Source organism: Cimex lectularius, unplaced genomic scaffold, assembly GCF_000648675.2.
Source record: "Cimex lectularius strain Harlan isolate CLEC.00 unplaced genomic scaffold, Clec_2.1 scaffold16, whole genome shotgun sequence".
NCBI lineage: Eukaryota > Metazoa > Arthropoda > Insecta > Hemiptera > Cimicidae > Cimex > Cimex lectularius.
The window spans coordinates 1658788-1683960 of record NW_019392679.1 but is presented as its reverse complement, the minus strand read 5'-3'; the positions used below and the strand labels follow the sequence as shown (position 1 = coordinate 1683960).

The following is a 25173-nucleotide window of genomic DNA, read 5'->3' as shown; positions in this document are numbered from 1 at the left end:
TGACTCAAGTGGATCTGTAAATAGATTTATTGAAAAATGATAAACACAAGTTGGAGCTGAACATTAATGTACGCACTATTTTAGGATACATAGATTGTAGAAATGGTGTTTTAAGTGTTGCTGCTTGCAAAAGACATTTTCTAATAATTAAATTTTGCGAATAATAAAGATATTTTCTGTTGTCAAAAATGCTCGTTTTTAGGTGCTTTTTTTCGTTAATAAATATTGTTCCTCCCTTTCTAAAATAATTTTTTTTTAGTCAATAATTCTATCAATAAATTTTAAACATACAGAACCACTTAGTTCGCCCTAAATTGTACAGGTGCTTTAGAATAGCATAATGAGATAAGGAGGTTGATAAGCATTTCTCAATTTTTAGCAGTAGCCAGTAGGCTTTCCCGCTGTTATACACCTTGCAGTCTATGTTTGGCCGTAATAACTATCTGAAATTTCAGATTTACAGTCTGTCATGAAATATGTTTTGGATCGGTGAAATCGTCTTCGTCTGTTTGATAGTTTATTACTTCGTAACACGGTGTGTGAAATCGTCAGGAACGGTTTTTTTCTTCTCTGTAACGATTTCTTCCCTACTGACAGCTGCTTATGTTTTAGCATCTTGCCGTGGTTTCTGGCATGGATTATAACGAGGTGTTATCGCATAGACGCGAAAATCGGCCGAATGCGATTCCCATATCTCACATTGCATGACATCCATTTGACGACCAATGGATACACAATTGTACGTACAATTTGACATCGTCAAGTACAGTCGATTGGAGATTGTTTCCAACTAGCCATTATTTTTTTAATTTTCTGCCAATATCTATATTTAACCCATCAGCATCAAGGATAACAACATATCATTTGCAAAATAATTCACATAGTGTACAGAGGATATTCCCCTTTCTCGACGTCAGCCCGTGACTTTTGAGCAATTTAGCTGGGGAATTGTTTAGAATTTTTAAAAATCTAATTAATTATCAGGAACAATTATGTCATTTAAAACTAAATTAATTTAAAAAATCTAAGATTAACTAAATTGATTTATGATTTTTATGTAAAGTGTGGTTGAGGTGAAAAATTAGTGTCATGAGCTGGACTCGAACTCATGCCGGGAGGTTGTGGGTTCAAGTTCCGCTCATGACACTAAATATAATTACATACTAATATAATGATATTTCAATATTAATACTAACCCACACAAGTTAAATATATTTCATAATTTATAATCTAAATATAGATATTAATATATGACATTTCAATATTAATGCTACACAAATGAATTTCATGATTTATGTATGTATTAACTAAGGTAGAGTTGATGATGGGTTTTGGTCTGCAAGTTGGTGAAGTCATGTTGAATCAGCACAGGGTCATTTACTGGGTCTGTCAACACTTGCAGTTTTTTTGAGTTATTCAGACGTGTTCCGGCATTGCACCGACTTCAGTGGAAACTCTTCAACTCTTCACACCCAGCAAGTGACTTGTGCCAGTTCAACATTTTTTTAGTTAATGATGTAAAGGTGATTGACCAGTTCAATTCAATTATATATTTGATAGGATCGGGGATGTGGTCCAAAGAAATAGAACATTCATTGTTGAAACTACTTGTCAGTGATATTAGTTTGTAAACTGTGCCATGTATTTATTTATTAAAAAACATTGTATTTAGTATAAAAAATAAGAAATGATAAAAAGAGACAAAAAAAAGTTTTATACGTGTTGATAAAAGAAAACAATTTTAAATACTGACTATAAGTTGCGAAAATAAGTTGATTGTTGATTTTCACTCGCACAGATGAGTAATTATAAAATATATGTTTATATATCCATTGTATTGCCCTAAAGAAGGTGAAATAAAACACCGAAACCTTGGTGCAGTTTCAACACAAGAACATTCATTGGACCACATCCCCGATCCTACTAAATACATTTTTTTAATTAGGTAAAATTTCTCTCAAAAATAGGTTCCTTATTGAAGATGGCGCAAGGCTGAAACGTGTTTGAATAAATCAAAAAAACGCGGGTGAAGACAGACCCAGTAAGTGACCCTGTGCCGGTTAAGGCTAGTTAATATTTAAAAATTCATAAGTATGATTTATGAATATATTAATTAATTAAGGGTAGTTAATATGAACAATTTTCATCTCAGCCACATTTTACATAAAAAATTATAAATCAATTTAAATCCAAGGACCAACTAAAAACAGATTAATCTAAGATTAACTATTGTCATTTTGAAGCAGAAGAACATTTGCTAAGTGTCATTGTGCATTTATCGACTTAAATAATATTCTTATTAAACTTGAATACTCACTTGTACAAGCATATAATGCCTTATGTTGGTTTGAAATATGTTTAATTTTTTTATAAACTTTTATAAACACTTTTTATAAAATAAAAGCATCATTAATATTTTAAAAATATTGCTAAACTTTAAGAAATGAGAGTATTTCAGTTGCGAGGTTGTATGAACCCTCAGGGTGCTGTTGTTTAAAAAAAAGCCCATTTGTATGTTGGGTTTGAATGCTGGGCTGCTGGATTCGAACCCAGTACCTTTACCTTACAGTAAAGAGCACTGTGACAATGCTTTTACCGTTGTGGCCACCGACACCCCTCTTACTATACTAAAGGCTTTGTTTGTCAGGCTCCTCTTATGTGTGTTTAATAGAGGATTAAAAAAAAAAATCATTTAAATCTTCATTTACGAAGTAACCATGTTTCCCACCATACTCGAATGTTTAAAATTAGTAACAGATGAGTCATTGAATTGAATATAATCAGAGGGAGTACTTAACACGTTCAGTACTGATGACCTGCATGAAGGCCATACTGGTCCAACCTGCTAGACGGATGACCTGCAAGCAGTCATTAATGATGCTTCACATTTCTAGGAATAGGAAATTTTTCTGGGAGGGGGAAATTGAATTATTTATTTCTAATATAAGCTCTTCAGGCAAGGCCGGAAAAAGAACAATCATATGCTACAAAACACAAAAGTACAAACTAAAATAAACAGTATAAAAGTAATTAGGTGTATGATAAGAACAAAAGATTAGAACATTATGAGTTCATCTATAGAAACAACAGATAAGAATGTTAAGCATTAGAAATATTTTTAAAGTGTATAAAGAGTCTGAGAAAAAAATCACAGTTTGCAAGAATTTAATTTCCCAGGGGGGATGCGAGAAGGCTCGTAATGCCTCGCGTAACCAGTGCCATGTGCTCCACAAAAAACATTTGAACTCCTCTCAAAAGAAGAGGAACTCACAAGCCAAGAGTTGAGTGAATCTGTGGAGAGGAGATCTGAGAATTGAGAATTTTCCACAGGCAACAAATCTGTCTGACAAAAATTGAAGCGCAGTAAAAAGGATGCTATCAACATAGGTGAGCCAAATTAAAAAGACAAGTATCTAGAAGGCGTAGCCCTATGCTAGGCAGATTCAACCAGATTAATCTGTTTTAAGAAATGGATCCTAAACAATATAAGCAAACTCAAGATGACTGCGGACCAATGATTGATATAATTATTCCGAAATGAGATGCGGTCTGGTGGGATGTAGGTTTCAGAAAAATATTCTCTTTATCGTGCCAACGTTTCAATCTTTATTGAGATCGTCTTCAGAGCCTGGGATTTACAAACATTGTTTACACTTAACAAATACATGTAGGATGTGGAAAAAAGTGAATTTATACAATGCAAAAAAATATTTTTTTAAATTCAATCAAAGTATTTCTACTCACTCAAAGTGTTTGTTTTCTGCGTACATTGAATATAAAAAAAAAATTTTTTTCATTGTATAAATTCACTTTTTTCCACATCCTACATGTATTTGTTAAATGTAAACAATGTTTGTTTTCTCAAACCTACATTACACCAGACCGCATCTCACGATTTCTGAATAATAATTAAAAAACAATTATTTTTCTTACTTTAACTCGATGAATGTTGAAATATATCTTGAGAACAAGGAACAGCATTTATAATAAAATTATTTAAAATTAGGTGAATCTCAGTATCTAGACATTAACAATATAGAATTAATTAAAAACAATAAAAACAACATAATATAAAAAATTTAAAAACCACAACGTGGTCATTAGTGACCGTTAGTCGATGATTATTCAGAAATCGTTAGATGGGTCTGTGTGATGTAGGTTTCAGAAAACAACATGTCGAACAACATATAAACACAAAATAGCAAAATCTCACTGGCACTCTCGACACGACACGCAAGAATGGCCCAATTACACAGAAGAAAAACACTTTGAGTGAGTAGAAATACTTTGATTGAATATAAAAAATGTTTGTAAATCCCAGGCCCTGAAGATGATCTCAATAAAGATCGACACGTTGGTACGATAAAGAAAATGTTTTTCTGAAACCTACATCACACCAGACCGCATCTCACGATTTCTAAATAAAAAACAAAAATTAAATTACATATCTTCTCATTAAGTATACATAATTAAAGAAAAATTACAATGAAAATGAAACATCATTAAATTATTCTAAAAAATGTATTAGCGTGAATGGAAGGGCATATCCCATATTACCCTGAGGAATACCGAGTACTCTAAGGTAGTGTGATAGCCACACTACCACGTTTTTATCTTGTTGCTGTGTATTTGTATTATTTTATACATAATACACAATACACATACAAGGACACCCTAACGATTCACCCATCGCAGGGTGGTTCCCCCAAATCATTTTTTTAAATACAAATTTTTTTGCTCTGCGAGTTGTAATATTTAGAAAAAATCAAGGTGATGTTTTAATTTTGTCTGTGAGTGTGCTTATTCACTTTATTAAGCTGACTATAAACTGAAAGTCTCAAAAAGTTTAGAAATATTTCTGTATTCGCATCATACATGTGGAGTAGTTGCTGTATATTTTTTAAATATTTGCAATGGTATAAGTATTCCTCATAATCTCTAGTGCTAATAAAATTATTCATAATTATGGTGCTCATACATTGATTGATAATAAAAGTTAAGAAATGTGAGACTTGAAATTTTATTTCATAGCCTCCTCTTGATTTAATTTAATTTATTGATATGTTTAATTATTTGTCATTGTGAAACTTCACTTCTCTTAATTTTGATTTCCTTTTGAAATGGTATAAATTATAGATTTGCAAGAAATTAATTGTCATTGAGTTTAATTAGGCACCCATGGTAGTTTTATTATATATGAATAGCAATTTTAATATTGCATAAATATTAAATATTACTTTTTGAAAATATGGCAAAAAGAGGGAAGAATTCAAAAGGTTGAGTTGAGGTCTGGGTGGATCGAAGTTACGATAATGATAGTGGTTAGATCAGCAGCATGTTGAGCCGATTCATGGGTTCGAATCCCACTCGTTACGTTTGCTTTTACATCTCAATCAAGGCCTTAGATTAAAAGTGTAATTAATAAATTATGGCTGCTAAATGCATATATAGCTTAATTTTATATGACCAGTTATTTGATTACATTTATTAAAGTATATGCTAACCTATATTGTTTCAGATACTTGTATAATGCTTGCCATTTTCAGGAAATTGATCGAATAGAGTTAAGAAGTAGTTTCTTGAGTAGTGAGGTCACAAAATTAATTAGCTTAACAATCCAGGATATGCGTGTAAACAAAGATATGTGCAATACGTCTGGTCATTCGACTTGGAGACCTCCAGAATCTGTCGAAGGAGCTAAAATCCCACCACTTATAATCACAATCGCTCAGGTCTGTCTGGTTTATTTCTATTTTGATGATGACCATTAACCGGTTTATTTACAGTTTATGTGCGTAAGGGTAATTAACGTAACGTGTGCGATTATGGGGAAAGACTACGTTTTTCACGGTACTCTCAACGAAGTAAATATTGATGCGTCGGTCGTACACAGCGCACGATCATTGCTGGTGAGCTCCAGCCTTGGTTCTTTAAATGCGAGACTATTTAAACAAACAGCACCAAAACTTTCGTTTACCGTAGCTGCATCCCTTTCGAGCGAAGCGACTCTTGTAGCTACTACACCTTTAATAATTCAGGTAATTCCATAACGACATGTATGTTACCTTTATTAAATTTATAATTTAATTTGTTTTTCAGAATGTTGATATAATGTTCAAAAATATAAAAACGATTGTAGGAGAAGATTTGGTGACATCGTTCGATTGGATGCAGTCAAAAGAAAACACCACTTTCATGGGCAAAAGAAATTACTTCGATTATCAATTATTTATTAATAGAACTGCACCAATTCTTCCTCAAGTATTATTTTAAATCATGCTTCATTTCAGATCTTTCTGAAATTATTATAATTTTAATGAAATTATGAAATATTTTACAGAAATTGTCGTTATTGTTTGAAAATTGTGTTTTAACTGATTCGTTGGATGTAGATATAGCTTCTATGAAAAATTTCCTTGCTAAGTCGACTTTTAAGCCTTCAGAACAGCAGATTTGTATGACTATACAGTTTTTGATTTGAAATAATTAATTAATTGACACAATTTGTCTTCTCTAGGTGGTTTCAATGGCTGTGGAGATATTGTCTTAGTTTTAGAAGGGTTAGACATGAAATCAACAAATGATAATTATCTTGAGTTGAGCAAGCTACAGATTACCACCAATGTAAATTATTGTCATAATTGCAACGATTTTTAATAGTTTGTAACATTTGGCTTTTAACATCAGGTGGAGCATACTGGAATCAATTCGACAATAGAAATGCGGGATTTTAATTTTGCGTATGAAGAAAGCAAAATGAATTGGATCACCCAGTTTTTACAACTGGATGTATGTTTTTTTATTTACTTTTTATTTTATACTTCATCCTTACCTATTATTACATTTGTTATTTAATAGAATTATGGAGGTAATCAAGTTAAAAGTTGGTCATGGTCTGAGCTTCCTGTAAGACTGAAATTAGAATTATGGAACATATCAATTACGCTTAAATTGCCTGATCTTTCACCAGCAGCCTTGGGATTATCGCACTATAAGTTCCGTTATGACTCCCAGCCTGGCCCAAATGGAGGTTATTTATCATTTTTATTTACTAGAATAATAAAGCAGTTTAAATCGTTGGTCTGGTTCACAAGTGACGTATGAAGTCGTAAGAATTAAATCCTAATTTTTAAGTAGAGACAATTTTAGAACTTGCCAAAAATAATCATGTTAAAGTTGGAAAATTTTGCGTATAATTATTAGAATTAAGAATCAACTTGGTCCTCAGCAATTTTGACTTCACTGTCGATTTGAAGGAAGCTTACAGGAACATTACTTTGTCAGAAGATATCTAAAATTGAACAGTGGCTTAAATTGATATTAAATTTTTTGAACCTAGGCCACTTGTGAACAAAGTCAGCCTTTTATTGCATATACATTATTGTACTATTTATGCTGAATGCAAATGCAAAATTTACAGTACATACTTTTTGTTTAGATGTATATGAAATCATAACAGAGAGTGTATGGTGCCAATTGAATAAAATTTGGAGTACATCCGCGTTAAGAAAAGAGCACAGTTGGGGTACTGCACTTTATCTCGGGTTTTTCTTTGTCAAAGGGAACTCATTAATGCTAGAGGCCATGATAGACACTCTAAGAATAGAATGGAGCCCACCTTTCTCGCAATTATTAAATCATTTTCTGAGGTAATATTTAAATAGTTACTTGGTGTAATTTGGAGATAACATTAATTTTTTTCAAGGTTTATTCAAGAAAAATTTAAATCTAAAAACTTAAATAAAAACGAAATGGAAAAATCCAAAATTCATCTGAACATTGCCTTTACTAAAACTAATATATTTTTTATTGCCAATAACAAGGGTAAATAATTTTGTTAGAATTTTACATATTTATTCTTTCAAGCGTAATATTTACATTTATTATACTTTTTTTTTAGTGTGTTTAATGAAAAGAATAGAAAATGGAGTTTTTGATTGCAATTGGCCGTCTAAATTCAGTCTTGAGGCAGATGGAATCAAACTATGTTCCATAACTCCCATTTCTTCTTCTTTTGTTTGTACTCGATCTCAAGATATAAAAGTAACTTGCTTTTTTCTTTTTTTAAAACTTTCTCCCTCTTAGGGGGTTATTATTGTTGTTATTAATTCCATACATTTAGAGCTACTACGGATGCCTGGATAGTATTCATGTCGAATGTAACAAAACGCATAGTATTACAATGGTGAAGGTTTCTAGGCAAATAAGTTTCTCCTGGAATCCAAACCTCCATCTCAAAATACGGGAAATGTTCCTTCAAATTAATTCTTTCTTAAAAAATCTACAGAAAGGTTTGTTGTGATTGTTATAACATTTTTGTTATTTTAAACCAATTATTATTATTATTATTTTAAGATTTTGCACCAAAGGTTGAAACTGTCGATACTTCAGATAAATATATGAAATTAAATGTGATATTAAAAGGGCACATGAAATGCCTATTGAAACTGTCAAATAATCACAACTTCACAGTCATGACTGGTATGCTATTCTAAGTCAGGTAATTTTAAAGTTTGTTAATTAAAACGTATGAATATAATTTTAGATGACTTTACTTATAACTCAACTTCTGCTGACTGCGTTTGGTCTTCGAGCCTTTTGACAATTGCTATAGATTCAGCAGATATATTTACAATCGAATTTCTACACTTCACCACTTTACGCGATCATGAACTTGTAAGAGCTGAGAGAGCAAACAATGAAGAATTCATCCTGCCATGGAATAGAACATGGTACTATAATACTAAATATGTATTGTAAATAAATAAAATCTAATGTCGGCAATCTTCCAATACTGATAATCTCTAATCTTATTTCACAATATACTAATCCTTGTCAGGACTGATTAATTAAATTTATAACCTAACTGAAATTAATTAAACTTTAGATGTTGTATAGTAGGTGATATTTATTTAATATATTTTAGGCTTATAACTATGAAAAGTGTTAAAGCTATATTTCCATACGAGCATAATTTCTCTTCTGCAGTTCAAGATGATTTTATTACCGTTTTTAAATGGTTAAAAAATTTACACAGATCGCAGAATTCCGACAGTAATAAACTTCCACCTGATCTGTTCATCAAGGTATTCGCAGGTTAATTGTAAAACTAGAATTTTATATTAATCCATTGTGTTTTTTAGATAAAAGAATTTTTATTTGAAATGAGTGATGATCCATTTGAAGTAAGAGTTCGTGACAATTACGAACTTCTTGAAGACGAGTATAAGGAAAACTTAAAACGCCAAAAAACACTCGAAGAAAAGGTAAACAACAGTTGTTTTGTTGAATAAGTGTTATATACTAGTCTATTAATAAAAATTAATATTTTTTTTATAACAATAGATATCTAAAAAGAGTAAGACTCATTTGATAATGCCTTCTGAAAAGGTTGATGACCTTTATGCAGCATTGTCTGCATTAAGCACAAAGATTTATATTAAGCGCTCAAAGATGCTTAAAGAGCAAGGCACAAGAACGAGGTTGTTCGCTTGGATAGTATCTGAACTTCAGATCTTAGCATTGGCAGACCATTCGATTCACGGTCTTGAAAACGCTGTTGCCAACATGATTCAGATTGACCAAAAGTCGTAAGTTAAATTTTTCTCCAACCTTTTTATCATTCATTTGAGTATATTTTTATTTATTTTATTTTCAGCCCTTGGCCTTCAAAAGGTCTAGAATTTAGTACACTTTGGTGTCGGAGTATTGTAGTAAATTGTAAGGAGCTTAAGTTCCAACTACGAGATTTCCCACAGCCCTGGCTGGTTTTCGGAGGGATGCAGATGTGGGGGAAGCTCGTAGGAGCAGAACAGGTTCCTACAAGGAGAGGTACGTTGTTGTGTAAATCAATTGAATCATTACAAAAATTATTTTGCGAAAAAATTTACAGAATGCAATATACACTTAATTTATTATATCTATTATTCCAATTTTATATATAATTAAATTAAAGCTTGGATGGCAATAGGATAAATAAGATTACGAGTGAATGTTTGGAGTCAGAGCTTTATAGCACTCAGAAGAGATATAGCTAACCTAAGATAGAAGGTTTGGATGTTAGGGCGTGAAATGACCTTAGCCGTTAAAACGCCCTTAAAAATTAATAATAATAATAATAATAATAAATTGTTTCGTTGAATGGTTTTTATTTAGCTTTTGGCCCCTGCTAGGAACCTGTTAATGCACAATGCTACTTAATTCGAAATTACTTCTTCCTACTTTTTTTGTCAATGTTCAAGGTTTTTAAAATTAATATCTTGCTATTATTCAGGTTTTAAGAAGATAAATAAAAAATAAATATTTAATTTTATAGTATATGTACCGCCGAAGAGAGTTCTATCGACATTTATGTAAATTTATATTTTTATTTATATCTTATATAATAATAATAATATCCCAGAAAGATTATAGTGATTGTCCCAGAAATATTTAATAAGTAAAGAGTTCTTCGTGTCATACCAGTTTTTTAGCCTTATTTCTCCATGATTCTATGTCATATTTGATTTTGCTTCCATAAAGTTCCCCCCCCATTTACTGTCTGTTGAATATGCAATATGTCCACTCCAAGGCTAATTATAAATCAATTAGGTTTTGTGGTCCGATTGACCAATTAAATTCTTTTCAGTTAATTAATCTTTAAGTAAGGATTGGTCAAGATAAAAAAGTCAGTGCCACGAGTGGGATTCGAACCCATGACCTTCGGCTAAATATGCCGCTGCTCTACCATTGAGCTATCACGACTTCGATCCGCTTGAACACCAACTTCCCATCTCAACCTCACCTTTTTGAATTTTTTTCTCCTTTTTGAGCTTTAGTGAAGTATACTTCTTTTTCCTTATTAAATCGATTAGGTTTCGTGGTCTGATTGACCAATTAAATTCTTTTCAATCAATTAATTACCTTTAAGTAAGGTATTGGTTGAGATAAAAAAAGATAAATTAATTTTTAAAAAATGCAAAAAGGAGGGAAAAATTTAAAAAAATAGCTCGTGGCACTGACTTTTTTTATCTCAACCAATACCTTACTTAAAGCTAATTATAAAGATGAAGTTCTGGGACTTATCTGACTGTTAAAGTCTCTCTTGATTGGATGGCACCCGAGGTTTCTTTTAAAGTCTTGGATGGTTTTGGACAAATCTTTTCACAATTTTTTATTTCAGTTTTGGAATCTCAACATAGAATGGAATATTTTTTCTTGTTTGTTATTTCTCCTTAAAACTTATATTTAGGACTTAAATTCTTTCAGAAACATTAGAGAACATAATAATTTGGCTCATCTGAGACTTTTTGATCAGAAAATGTACACATCTATAACCTGTACGCTGAAATGCTAAAAAATATAATCAAACTTTTCCTCAATTTTCCTTTTGTAATTGTTCTCATTTAGCTTAGGTCTAGAATTTCTGATTAATGTGTATTCACCTTTAGTTGTCTTTCATTTTTTTAAGTTCTTGGCTTTAAGATGTTGAATATGTTTGTGTTTTGCGTATTCGTTAAGACTGGCCAAATTAATTTTACCGTTGATACAAAGATTTTTGGTATTGTTCTAGCTAAGAGGGTTGTCAAACTTGACCTTGGAGATGGTTGGGGCACGACTGATATTGAAAGAAACATGACATCGCTCAAATTCTATCATGATCTTAATTGTGAAGTAGAACATTTCAGCTACGCTTTTGGCCCCTGCTGGGAACCTGTTATTGCACAATGCTACTTAAGTAAATAAGTCGTTTTCAAAATTACTTCTTTCTACTTTTTTCATCAATGTTTGAGGTTTATAACATTAATATCTCTATTATTCAGGTTTTGAGAAAATTGTGAGGGCCTCATTGGACCCAAGTCCACCGTTACCGTTGTGGGATAAATTGAGACTTCTCCTTCACGGCCGAGTTACTATGGTTATTCGCCAGTTGACAGTCCTACTTCATGCATCTCTCGACCCGTACAACAAGACTGAAGAAATGGAAATAACATGGTCGTCTGTAGCTGTGGATTGGACAAATGGTAATCACTGATTAATAGTTTAATGTAGTTTCAATTTTATAATGTTTAAAGTATCAATTTTATTGTGATGTGCCACAAAATTTGAACATTTTCTATTTTAATGCTTAAAATAAATTTTTGATTTAAATTAAATTTGTATATAACATCTTAACTTTGTCATACTTGATATGTAAGGTGATTTAGTATTTTTTTGCAGTTAAAATATTAATACCCCACATAAGTACATTACTATTATTTTTCGACTGTGCTATAATTTGCAATATATGAGAAAAATGGATAAATGATTGATTTTATATTTTTCAGCAAAAGTTGTTTTCAATGGCGACTTAGATATATACGTACGTACAGCTTCAAAATATGACGACTGCCGATTGCTGCACTTGCCCAACTTACGATTGAGTATCAAATTGGGATGGGTTTGTCTAGGGGATCCGAACGATCATCATTCAGTTATGCCTTGTGCACCTGACAAACTTCCTGACTATTCAAGCAATCAAGAACACGATTCGTTCAGGGCTTTCAGATCTCAGAATTTAAATATTACACTCGCTTTAGAAACGAAACCGGTAAACGAATCTGCAAATGGACTTAACTGCCCTGTAGCACTCCTGTATGGAAGCACATTGAGGTAGTTTGATTTGAAACTAGATGAAACAAATTCATACCTTCCTATAAGAATTATTCTTTTACTATAAGAACATTTATCATTGATTTTTAAATCAGTATAGTTCTATGGTCTAGTTATAATCCATGTTTTAAATTTTCAGATGGTTTGAAAATCTCAAATTAATATTATCTGGAGTGACCAGGCCAACAAGACGAGGGACGGTTTTCAATACTTTGAGGCCTCGTAAGCTTCCATTGAGCCGACATTACAAACGTGTGCATCTTCTGCTTTCCCTTCATACCTTTCAAGTGCATTATTGGATGTCATTTGCGATGCAGAGAGGATTCAAACTCACTGGAGAAAGTATTGCTTTCAGTTCAGGTACTTTTCCTATTTTAACTGGACCTCTAAAAAGGGAACACCTCTAAAAAGGACAAATTCTGATTTTTCAGCGACTTCCTATTAGTTTCTTCGCTTTAAAATCTTATATAAAGACACTCCTAATAATGGATGCGGTCTGCTTTTTAAAATATATTCTGTCACTAAAATGTTCCTAAAAGTGGTTAGCAGACTCCGGGAATTGAATGTTCTAATTATCTTTCCAATCCGTTGCTGAAATTCAACATTTTGATTATGCCACTTTGCAAACATGATTTTGACCTTCTTCAGAATTCAGTTTGAGTTTCAATTTTGATGCGATAATATCAATATGCCTCCTCGTTTAATAAAAATTAATATAGGTAAAGTGAGTGAAAGTTTAAAACTGTGTGGGCAAGACTTTAAAACTTACTTTTTTATGGCCTTACGAACTTTGCCAAAGAATGTTATATTTCATATGTGATGCATATTCTTTTTTGTTGGGGGGGAAGTATTGTGTGAAAAAATGGTTCAGGGGCGACGGTAGAAATCAAACCTGGACTGGGGTGTAGAGCCGAGAGTCTATCTCACTGAGTACTTGGCTACTGTGGTTCTTTCCAGTTGTGAAGTTTTCTATTGGAAAGACCTAGGCAAGTAAATTTTACAAATATGGAAATTATCAGCCCTAAAGATTTTTTTTTAATTTTATAAAATGTCTGATTCCATTGACCAGGATGTATTTGAATGCTTTTGCTGGGCTCACATACCACTGTCTTAGAAGTTGCAAAACATTTATGGCAAATTGTTTTTAAAACATCTTCAAGTTGACTCGATAAATTTTCGGAATAAGATTTCTTTTGACCATTATTGGAGAAATAGCATCAATGACATCGAGGTTGTACAAAACTGGATGAAAAACAACAATATGCACTAATTTTGAATCCAAAAACATTTTTTTCCACTTCCAGATAAAACTATGCGGTTCAAAGATGGTTATTGTCAGGGAGAAAAAGTTTCAAAGGAGCATTTAACTTTGCTCTTTTGCTACAGCTCACTGAATTTGAAAACCCTCTGGTCGTAGGAGAATATAAAAAATCCTGGGGGTTTCAAAGTTTTCAATATCTTGTAAAACCCTATAGTGGTCCATCATGTAATAGTACACGTTTTTTTCACCCTTATCCCAAATCGTTTTTTTTTTTTTTTATATATATAATGGGCAATATTTCCTTCCTCAAGAGGGTTCTTTATAGGGAAGTTTCACTGTATTAATGTGAAGTAGTTTAGATGTAATAGATTAACAAATTAGTTTTTTTAAAGATTTTTCACTAAGGTGAGCTGGTTAATGCACGTGCAATTTTGTCTTTTCCGAACATCCTGGTCTGCTTGTTATCACATGTTTCAGACAAACAAATGGAAGATGATGAAATGCCAAATGTTTCTATAGATGGGGATGATCAGAAATAACAATAAATGATTTTTGTTCACAATTTTTACCATTAAGTATGTTTGATTCTTTTTTCAGAGCACCAGCTGTCTCTTGTACCAGTAAACGATGGCTTAAAACACCGTCCTAGGGCAGAATGGACTGTTGTTTACATGACATGTGAGCTCGGCAACGCTGAAATTTGGCTCAGAAGTGCTCTTCCCAATAATGACCAATTTTCCGAGGTAGTTTTGTTAAATTATATAGATTGTTATAATTTGATATTTGAAATTTTCTCTTTCAGAAGGTATCTTTGAAACAGACAGTGGAGAAATGCTATTTTTTAAGCGTCGGAAAAGTATCTTATGGGCGTGAAGGAGCGGGATTGGGCAATACAAAAACACCAATTCACAGGCTTGTTGTTTATGGTCTCAAAGGTGCATGGACAACCAGAAATAGAGATGTAGTTTTTGCTCTTTTTGACACGTTTATGAAAACAAAGGTAAATTATCTTAATTATCGATTATTATTGATTATATATTGTCTTCAACAAGACATTAAAAATAAAATCCCTTACCTCGAATCTTTTGCCCTAGCAATTAAGAAAGAATCTTTCGACTGAAGCATTGAAAGGGTTTAGAGGTGAAACTAACACATTAAAGCCACCTGCACATGGAAATGACACTCAGTCCCTTTCAGCAAACGCGTCGAACAATATTCAGGTAAAAAATTGTTAAAAGTATGGAAGATGTACTGAGTCTAACTGTCTAGGCAACACCGTCACCCATGAGCAAGCTACAATGCGGCCATGCTGCTACAATGCTCCAACAGTTGATTGCTGAAGCTGACACTAAAGCTGTAGTTTTCAGCGATGAACCAATTATAGAGCCTAATGAAAAGCAACTTCAGGGTCTGGCCGCATGCCAACATAGTGATGATGTTATTTACGAAAACTGGCTATGTATGTTCTTATTGAAATAAATTTTGTTAAATAACACGCTATAATTTATGTAATGTTTTTAGTTGCGCTTGTTAACAGTCAGGTATTATTGAAAGGACCAGAAACTAAAGGATATGTGATAATAAGTGCATCAAAAGCTGAAATACTTCAAAGGGTACATAGGCCAGTATGGAAAGACAGGACACTTGTCACTAAAACAACATGGGTCGGCTCTCTACAATCAATGCAGTACTATGCGACTGTGAGTGCTGGAGAAAATGATTCTTTGGATGGTAATAATATTTTTTATTTCACATTAGTCACTGAAATGATTTATGATAATTTATCCAATTGGGTTTTTTCTTCTTTTATCTATTTATGTTTTAAAATTTTTATTTTTAAATTTTAGATAATATTATGTGGTTAAATGTGGACAATATAAAGGATAAGGATGAATGTGTAATAGCAGAGTTGCCTGACATTCCTCAGTTAGTCGGAAGTGGTCGATCTGTTGGTGGCGTCGTCAGTGAGACAGTTGGGGCCAGCAGTGTTGGAAAAAATCCACCACTTCAAGTAAATAATAATAAATAAAATTTTATATTTAACTTCTAAATATAAATTCCGATTTTTAGCTCCAAAGGATAGTGTCCAGGTGCAAGTGTGAATTTTTTTATGTGTGCTACGGAGAAAGCAGCATGTCACCAAGTACGCTTATAGGAGTTCCTACACCGCCTTGTGAAGACTCTACTTCTTTGTGGGAGCATCACCTGCCTCCTGTCGACGCATTCACACTTATGCACCACGACTTAAATGTTTGCACAAATTCTCTACAGGTATTCTGTTAAATTTATTCGCTACTAATTGCTGTATTTTGTATAATTTTTTTCAAAATTTACATTGTTTTACTGATTTTGGTTAATATCAACAACTATTGTATAGCCAAAGCTTTAATTGTATATTTTAAAAACTTTAGTATACCATGCTTTTGGACATTGTTAACAACCTGCTTCTCCATGTGGAGAAATCGCGCAAAGAAGCGTACGAACGTTTGCAGAGAATGAGGTTTCAACTGCAATTACAAAGTGTCGAAGATCAGAAAAGGCCGATTCAGGAAGCGCAAACTCGTGTTAGAGCACTTCTCTGCAAGCTGCGAGCTCTAGAAAAAGAAATGTACTTAGTGCAAAGAGCACTCGGAGATGAGCCTAACAGTTCGCACTTACAACAGCAAATGGAAAATCTAGATAAACAGGTAAATATTATCTATTAGTTTAAACGAACTTTTTATCTAAGATCTTGGTTGAGATTAAATAATTAAATTAAATAAAAAAGGATATATATAAAAAATTAATAAAAATAATCAATAAGGTGACTATATGCTCAGTTTAGTTCAGAAGTCTCTGCCCAAATCCATTCTTAATTATAAATTTAGCTTTCTTTACTTAAAATTATTGCATGACTAGATAAAATACAGTTCTATGAGCCTTATAGAATTTTTATCATGGGGAAGAAGTGGAAACTGATAATTTACAAAAGATGTAAACTTAGCAAAAGAAAGTATTTTGTGAACTCTGAGATCTTCTCATCCTTCATCCTCACTGTGTATTTTACCCTATACCACGAGAACAATAAATATTTATTTAGCTGGCTAAAATAAGTTTTACATATGGATTTAAATTCTTAGGGCCTTCTTGTAAAAAAAAGAACTATCTTGATGAATCTTAGTAGTTTTTTTTTCTGGTACATTGACGAATAAAGCCAAGAGTAATCCAGCCTGGAATAAAATTTCCTAACAAATTATAACAAATTGTTCAGCCTGAACCTAATAAAATTAGTTATTCAGATATCGTGAGATGCGGTCGGGTGTGATGTAGGTTTCAGAAAAACATTTTCTTTATCGTGCCAAAGTTTCGATCTTTTATTGAGATCATCTTCAGGGTCTGGGATTTACAAACAATGTACTAATAAAATTAACTAGACTCAAATAAAATATAAGTACCATCATGCCATTTTGAAGTATGTCTTTGAAAATAGGCGGTCAGCTCCTTGAGCGATCATTTATTCGCGAACCTTGTTTTTTTTTCCCCAAACATCTTGATATTATGCAAGATGTATTCTTTAGTTTATGACGTATTAGTTTACTTAGGCCATTTTTTATTGGGTTTGGTCTTGAACTGATAGTAAGTGTTGAAAGGTTTGCTTGCTTTTACTGCTATTTTTCCCCCTTTCTTGTTATATTTATTAGGGTTTCTTGGTCCGCTTGACCTTCCATTCAAATAATTAAACTTTAATTAAGGTTTTGGTTGGGATAAAAAAAGTCAGTGTCACCTGCGGGATTTGAACCATGACCTTTGGCTAAATACACAGCTGCTCTACCACTTGAACTATCGTGACTTCGTTCCACTCGGAAAGATGGCAGAAAGGAGGGAAAATTCAAAAGGTGGGGTTGAGATGGAAAGTGTCCGACAGCTTGTGACACTGACTTTTTATCTCAACCAAAACCTTAATTAAAGATTAATTTCTTGTTATATTTCCTCCACCCATTTGACCAGAAACCTTTTGTTTTTCTCCTTAACAAATAGATTGTCTCGTATGGTTAGCCATTTTGGTTGCCCAATTTATCCTGTAAAATAGCTCTCTGGTACTTAAATATAATGTAAATGGTTTATTTTTATTTTTATTACGTTTATCTAAGTGATATAAATTATATGGCGCAACTGCATCCCTCACAGCGCTAAGTAAATGAAGTAGGCAACTCACAGAACATTTGTTCATTTTGGGTGCATAGTTAGTATAGTAGGGCATAGTGTTTCAACTTTCTGAATAGTTTTTCTTGTATTTTACATAATCATACAAAATGTGTAAATAATTAACAAACGTGTAAATATCATTTCCAGTTTTAAAAAAATTAAAATGATCATAGCCAGTGACACTTTTGGCCTTTGTGATGTGGCCCTTGGAATTTTGGAAAGAATTGTGAAGCAGGTGAGGTGGAGGGGAGAGTATAAAACATAAACGGGAAGACGCTCTAGGACAATTGTCATGATGCACAAATTGTGACATCCACAGCCAATGGGTTATGACTTAGCTGCTGATTTTTTTTCTCATAGCAGTCTTTTCCTCTGCACTATTAGATTTAAAGGAGCAAAAGCTAAAATTTAGAGGATATTTGTGGATGTGGTTTTGAACACTTCTGTTGTCACCAGCAATGTGATTCGTTGACTCTAGTCCAAAATGATTCGTGATTTCCCAGTTTAAGAGCCCATGGTCTATTATTCATATTTTTGATTATTCCACTGAGAAACTTACTGATGCTAATGAATAACCACATTGACCCAACAGTACAAACATTATTCGATATATTTTTTTGTTTCCATTTTAGGTTTATAGCTGTAAAGAATCGCTTACGTTGCGAAGTGAAGAGCTGGATGCCATGCTTTCCTGGTATAAAGAGACACAGCTGGTTGGACAGAAAACCTCTATGCTCAGAGGCGATAACGTAGTTACTGTGGATAGAGCAAGTGAAATTTGTTTCAAACATGCCCAATGGAGGCTTACTGAAGCCGATGGCCAATTGGGAATTGCAGATTTGATATTAAGCAATTTTCTGTAAGCCTTGCATTTTGCCGTCTGATTTTTATTATTTATTTTTACAATGTGTTGTATTAGGTATACCAAAAATTCAAAAAGCGATGATTCTGTAGAGCATTTGCTAGAACTCGGCTATGTTAGAATGAGCAATTTGCTCCCCAATCCGATTTATCAGGAAGTGCTTCAGCCTACTGAAATACTCAATAATATGCCAATAGATCGCAAGGTATTTGTGTACATCATGCTTTACAATCTAAATCCACGGTAAATTTCAGTAAAGTTTTAATTATATTCTCCGTTATAGAGAGCGTTAAGAGTGTTTTGTAGAGAAAAAGCACCTGTTGGTGGAATATCGGTCAAGGAACACTTTGAGATAAACTTAGTCCCGTTAACAATAGGCAAGTCATTTAGGTGCAAGAAAACCATCATACGATCTCTTAATTGTATAATTAAAAACTTTTTTAGGCCTTACAAAAAAGTTTTATAGCAAAATGCTCAAATTTTGTTTCCCTGAAAGAGATGGTGAAGACGGTGATCTTTCTGAAGACAATGAAAGTTCCAAAAGGTATAAATTGTACAGTAAAGGTAAAGAGACTAGTTTCTACGTGCCAATAGAGAGAAAAGATGATGTAGAAAAAATGAAGGTAAAATTAAAGACACTTGAAAAAACAAAAACATTAACACATTTTGTGTTCCGAGTAGGAAAGAGCAGAAAAGAATAAGCTTTTCATCTACATTAAAATCCCAGAAGTGCCTGTAAAAGTCAGTTATAAAGGCAACAAGGAGAAAAACCTCGAAGATATAAGAGATTTCAGCCTTGTTATTCCAACCTTAGAATATCATAATGTCACTTGGACATGGTTAGATTTGTTACTCGCTATGAAAAGCGACACTAGACGAGTTATACTGTCCCAGGTGAGTAAAGCAGAAAAATCATTTACACAAATTATGAGATTGGCATTTAATCAATTTTTTTCTAGGCTATTAAGCAAAAGCTGCAGATTAAAATAAGAACTGGAAACGATGAAGGAGCGTCGCCCCAAGAAGAAGACAAAGCGAGGATGCTGTTTGGAAACAGACACATGGTAATTATAAATTTCAAAATATTCAATCCTTTGTTAGATCTTATGAACATGTTGAATGCAGAAGATGCATCATCCCAGCTATCTTTCGGGTGAACTCATTTATACTTTTTAAACCCTCCCTCTATTTCACTTGCTACACAATATTGTTCAAAATTCTTAGGGCCGTCCCAGAAAGGGCTAAGGCTGTTTCAATTTTTTTCCCCCAATGGAAATTATTTTCTTTATTCTATGAAAACCACATAATTTGTTTTTCTGAGTGCGTGTTTGTGTTTGGTTATTTTAATTAATTATTTATCTATTTTGTATGATTACATAAAATAACAGAAAAATTATTGTAGAAAGTTAAGATGACTTTAATTCAAATATGCACCCAAATTGAACAAATATTCTGCAGGTTGCCTGCTTCATTTAGTTAGTGCTGCGTGGCACAACTGTTGTGTCATATATCATTTAGATTAATGTAAGAAAAATAAAAACTTATTTTTAAGTACCAGTATTTTGGGGCGTCAGTGGCTGCAACCGTTTAATTGTTGATACTTTTGCACTCTTTACCGTAAGGTAAAGGTACCGAGTTCGATTTCAGCGGCCCTATATAAGCAATAAAACGAAAAATACCAGAAAGCTCGTTTACATGATACGCTGGGTTCAATTGTGGGTAATCAAAATGCCCACACAAAATGGCCAAGCATAGGATGCAGTCTGTGTTAATGGACACCCTCATACATGAAATCTTTGTCCCTGTGCCCTCATATAATCATACAGAAAAAATGTGTAGATTAAAAATGTAAAATGTATAATTCTTCATACTATAAAAACAAGACAAAAAAGCAAAGGAAGAATGTAGATCAATACTAATAAAAAGCAAAACAAGTGATAAATTAAGAACCCTATTAAATTTATTAAAAACATAACGTATATAGCTAGATTATCAATTATATTCCATCATATTAAACTATTTACAATAATTGCACCTAAAATATGTACCTTATGTAGTAAATTATATTTCTAAATTCAGTTTTAATACGTCCAACTCAAATTTCAAGGTTGTGTTAGCCATTTGAAAAATAACGACCTTAGCCCATTCAGGACGGTGAATGTGATAGTACGACCTTGCTTCCCCCAGTTCAGTGAGCTACTACAAGTGTGCCATCATGCTCACCCCTTACCTCTACTCAGGTACTGTGAGCATCATGCTCAATTCTCCTCACTTATAGACTGAAGTTCATGAGGCATCGTGTTTCTTAAAATGGTGAATGAAGGTGTTTTGTAAATCTCCCACCTCACTAGTGCTAAAAATTATAACTTAAACAGCACACTTCTTCTAAGAATTAAGAATCTATAACTGAAGAGAGTAGAGTGCGATATCACACTCTCGGTATGTCACTCGGGGAACGAAGTGAGCTGGTCATTCTGAACAAGTTAAAATGTTTACACTTATTTTTGTCAAATATTGAAGTTGTATGTTTTGATCTCATTTGTAATTTTTTTCAGCCAGGAGAGAACAAAAGTTTAAAACGAGGAATTTTCAAGTTTCCAAAATAAATCCTAGACTGTAACGGTTTGCAATTTTTAATATGTCTAATAGGTATGTATTTCAGCAATTACTCAGTCTTGCTCATTTAGAAGACATTTAACACTTTATTTTTTTAACTGTTCATATTAGTTTGGTTTACATACAACGGAAATCTAAATATTTCAATAGATTTCTATTTGATTTTGTATTATGATTATTTTGACTCTTCTTAAAGCTATTTAGCTATTACAAAAAAATCTAATGACACCAAAATAAAATACTAATGTCACCAATTGTTGGCTAAACTTGAAAAAAATTTTCCAAAGTGAAATTCAAACTGTTGAATACTAGGAGGTACTTGCAACAAGTATGACATGAGTATATTTATTCCGTCTAATATGTAGGGCGTTAAGGTTTTATACTGTGAAAATAATTTTTCAATGTTGAAAGATGATGTAAATAAATATCAACAATAATGTAAATAAGACAATAAACATATTTATTTTACATTGTTAATAAGCCTCTGGCCAACTATCTACAACCTTACACCCTTTGTACTTCTTTCTCGTTCTGATTCCTGTGACTAGCGTATTACTCTTTGGAAATGCTGTTTGTCCTTTAAACATAGTATCATCATCTGGAAGTGAAATGGCAAAAGTAAGAATAATGCTCTTAACTATATAACGTAAGTTTCGTTACCAGGGTGGAAACGCAGAGGTTCATACTGGATGTGGAGGTTTGGAGGCAAATCGATAGATTTAAGCTTATCAAGGGGTAACACTTCGCTTACAGGAGTTCCATAAAATGCCAGCAAATCGTCTAAAATAAAAAATTCACATTGTTGTGAGAGTTGAGATACAAAATTGATAACATTTGAGATGATAAAATGGAGTATATTTTTGGAGAGGAAAAGTTTTTCAACGTGTAAAACTCAATGACATGTTTTCTTATAGCTCGGTCATTTTCAATCATTTTAGTCTAACTAGTCTCACTGTTTTGGACTGCAGATGCATTTCTTCATTTTTTCAACATCCCTGGTTGATCTGTGTATTATTTTGTCAACTGTACAATTAGCACGAAAACCATCAGTTCTGAGCAGTGCAAGCATCCCTGATCATTTTGGTCTGTCGGATGAGTTTTTGTTTTCTGTCATCATAGTTCATGAATAATCTGGAACTCTATAAGGTCTGGATGAAAAATTTAATTGTTATTTGCCAAGCTTTCAACCTATTTTAAGGTCATCTTCATCAAGGAAAAAAAATTAAAGATGTATACAAATTGACATAATTTAATTTTTAATAAATGGTTTCAATGTTATTTGAATGTAGACACACTCCCAACATTGCAAAGGACTTTAATGTCAATTTGTAGACATCTTGAAGATTATTTTGCCCTGATGATGACCAAAGCTTGGCAAATAATATCTGATTTTTTTTTAAATCTATTCCATACCGAGAACCAGATTATTTGTGAGTTAAAAAATGATTGATACATCTAAAATTTTAAACGGAATCATGATATGTCTGATTTATCAACGTTTGGTCAAATTTACACACAAACTCTCTATGGTGAGTGAAATATTCATTTTGGCCAGCATTTCCAGCAGTCATTATGATCTACCAGTCTGTTGATCAATAATCCCACAAATAATGATAGCAAAAGGCTGAAATATGCCTGACATGACCAAAACAATGAAATTGCAAACTAAATGATCAAAAACCACCAAACAAGTCCCAAGATTAAATAAACTAAAAAAAATCAGCAAGGCCAGACAGACCAATATGATTGATAAGATTCATTACCCAACAAATCAGAGGAAATCTCAAGTTGAAAAAATTGTCATGTAACTGAAGGGTCTGACAGAAGAAAAACAACATGAATCTTTGGGCTTAGGTGTTTTCTCAGATGAGAACTAGACTGGTTCATCACCCTGTAAGATGAAAGGAGGAAATCTAACCTTAAAAAAAAATTGTCGTGTAACTGAAAGGTCTGACAGAAGAAAGACAACACAAGTGTCTAAGCCTAGGTGTCTTCTCAGATGTCCTAGACTGGTTCATCACCCATAAGACCAAAGGAGGAAATCTCACATTAAAAAAATTGTTATATAACTGCAAATAATAGCTGAGAAGAAAGAAGACGCAAGTATCTAAGCCTTGGTGTGTTCTCAGATGAGACCTTAAGTTTTCTTTGAGTCACCTTTCAGGAAAAAATTAATTTTTCAACTCCTCACTCAACACCCTTGCCATCAAGACAGTTCTCTTAGGTTGTTTTGACTAAAATAATTACTCTGGTGGAATGAGTATATCAGTTAAATGTTTGAAAATAATGGTTTTACTCAGTTTTTCAGGAGTAATCTGGCTTTCCAGCTCTCAAATGTTCACCTCTCTGAGTTTCAGTGTGATGATAGACGTTTGGAAGCTCAAAATCCAGATTTCTGCAAAAAACAGTTTGTGAGTAGAACCTTGGTTTTAAACCAATTAATAATTAGATTTGATGGTGGGTGTTGGACCGAGAATAATTATTCAGCAAGAAACTATCACTATGTTCAAGTAGCTTTGGTTGTCACTAGTGGTGATAAAGTGACAGTTCCTGGTGCAAATGAAGATAAGACCAAATGCTAGTTCACATCAATTACTAATTACTCTAGGCACATTGTTTTGAAAGCCAATGCTTTGTTTTGATTTCACAGAAATTAAAGCCTATCATAACTGAATGATAGGTTGAAGATGACATTTTCTGACCAACTAAATCGGTCGTATATAAAAGAAAATTGAACCCATTGCATGTCTGGGGTTGCTCAACTAAAAAGCTTTCCTTAGAAGCATTCTGCTACAAAGCTTTTGCATATTAAAAAGTGTTCTCGTTTCATTTTATCAAGCACTAACCATAACGTTTTATGGTGTGTAGGATTGAGTTCGGTACGGAGTGGTTGAATCTTTTGAAGCATTCATTGAATAATTCAAACTTGACCGAATGGGATATATCTTGACTTTCATCGCCCACGACTGAATTGTAAATAGTTTTCAGTTCTTTTTCGTAGTTTTCCTTCGGTTCGTACTCTTTTTGACACCTGAGGAACCTGAAATACAAAAGTGCAACATTAGAGGGGGGAACCATGAGGTAACCAGCAGATAAACCGACCCCCGAGCAGCGACGGACTCCTGTGTACTTTGTAACTTTCTGCATTTCGGTACTTCGACTTTGGGAATTTTCTGTTTGTAGTTCTTCTTCGGATAATATCTCTTCTGGGCCTGTACGATGAAAACAAACACGTCAAAAAGGAGAAAGTAGAGTAAACAAACTGGGCTTTGATAACGGCAGTCTCGGAGGAGCCGATGGCAGAGCTGTCAGCCGAGATAGAACGGACGATACAGTCGCACGACGGACTCCGCCGATCTACCTAGTTACATACTTACAAAATCCAAATTCCTCAATGAAGATATAGCGAGAATTTGATGATTTTTTGACAACACATGGTTTATGAGGGCGGCCATGACAGTATTGCTTAACACCACGTGATCAATATTGACCAATAGAATGCGCCGGAGCGCTGCGCTTGTTGTCTATCTATCCGCCATTTTCCAGTCGCCATTGAAGGAGAAATCCCCTTCTCAATGGAACTTAACCAACGTTAAATATTTAGTGGTTTTAATTAGTT

The 25173-nt window shown here is 33.2% G+C and overlaps 2 protein-coding genes across 2 annotated transcripts; one reads left to right on the top strand and one right to left on the bottom strand.

Annotated features, from left to right (window-relative positions):
* Positions 1-373: 373 nt before the first annotated feature.
* Positions 374-22000, top strand: LOC106661398 (protein KIAA0100). The gene is made up of 38 exons (XM_014384750.2): positions 374-535; positions 613-739; positions 5547-5732; positions 5787-6038; positions 6100-6261; positions 6341-6455; positions 6518-6624; positions 6688-6789; positions 6859-7030; positions 7439-7649; positions 7706-7824; positions 7901-8043; positions 8123-8291; positions 8356-8481; positions 8546-8732; positions 8927-9086; positions 9144-9266; positions 9346-9590; positions 9659-9831; positions 11552-11716; positions 11802-12002; positions 12306-12630; positions 12770-12990; positions 14489-14634; positions 14694-14891; positions 14986-15111; positions 15161-15350; positions 15413-15622; positions 15739-15902; positions 15962-16162; positions 16303-16578; positions 18709-18935; positions 18996-19143; positions 19222-19315; positions 19383-19561; positions 19620-19832; positions 19898-20002; positions 21494-22000. The coding sequence occupies exons 1-38, from the start codon at positions 477-479 to the stop codon at positions 21542-21544; spliced, it is 6378 nt and encodes a 2125-aa protein (XP_014240236.1). The 5' UTR covers positions 374-476; the 3' UTR covers positions 21545-22000.
* On the bottom strand, positions 21994-25122 carry LOC106661400 (39S ribosomal protein L50, mitochondrial). The gene is made up of 5 exons (XM_014384755.1): positions 24932-25122; positions 24657-24766; positions 24401-24594; positions 22215-22334; positions 21994-22152 (listed from the first exon to the last, which is right to left on the bottom strand). Exons 1-5 carry the CDS (start codon positions 25007-25009, stop codon positions 22028-22030), a joined length of 627 nt encoding a protein of 208 aa, XP_014240241.1. The 5' UTR covers positions 25010-25122; the 3' UTR covers positions 21994-22027.
* Positions 25123-25173: the final 51 nt, after the last annotated feature.

Excerpts from the sequence above, each read along its gene's own strand:
- LOC106661398 (XM_014384750.2), top strand. The coding sequence starts at position 477 with ATGTTTTGGATCGGTGAAATCGTCTTCGTCTGTTTGATAGTTTATTAC. Across the intron at positions 11,717-11,801 it reads TATTGCACAATGCTACTTAA|GTTTTGAGAAAATTGTGAGG; the intron begins GTAAATAAGTCG and ends TCTATTATTCAG. Across the intron at positions 15,903-15,961 it reads GAAAAAATCCACCACTTCAA|CTCCAAAGGATAGTGTCCAG; the intron begins GTAAATAATAAT and ends TCCGATTTTTAG.
- LOC106661400 (XM_014384755.1), bottom strand. The coding sequence starts at position 25,009 with ATGGCCGCCCTCATAAACCATGTGTTGTCAAAAAATCATCAAATTCTC. Across the intron at positions 22,335-24,400 it reads ACACACCATAAAACGTTATG|ACGATTTGCTGGCATTTTAT; the intron begins GTTAGTGCTTGA and ends TTTTTATTTTAG. Across the intron at positions 22,153-22,214 it reads ACCTCTGCGTTTCCACCCTG|ATGATGATACTATGTTTAAA; the intron begins GTAACGAAACTT and ends TTTCACTTCCAG.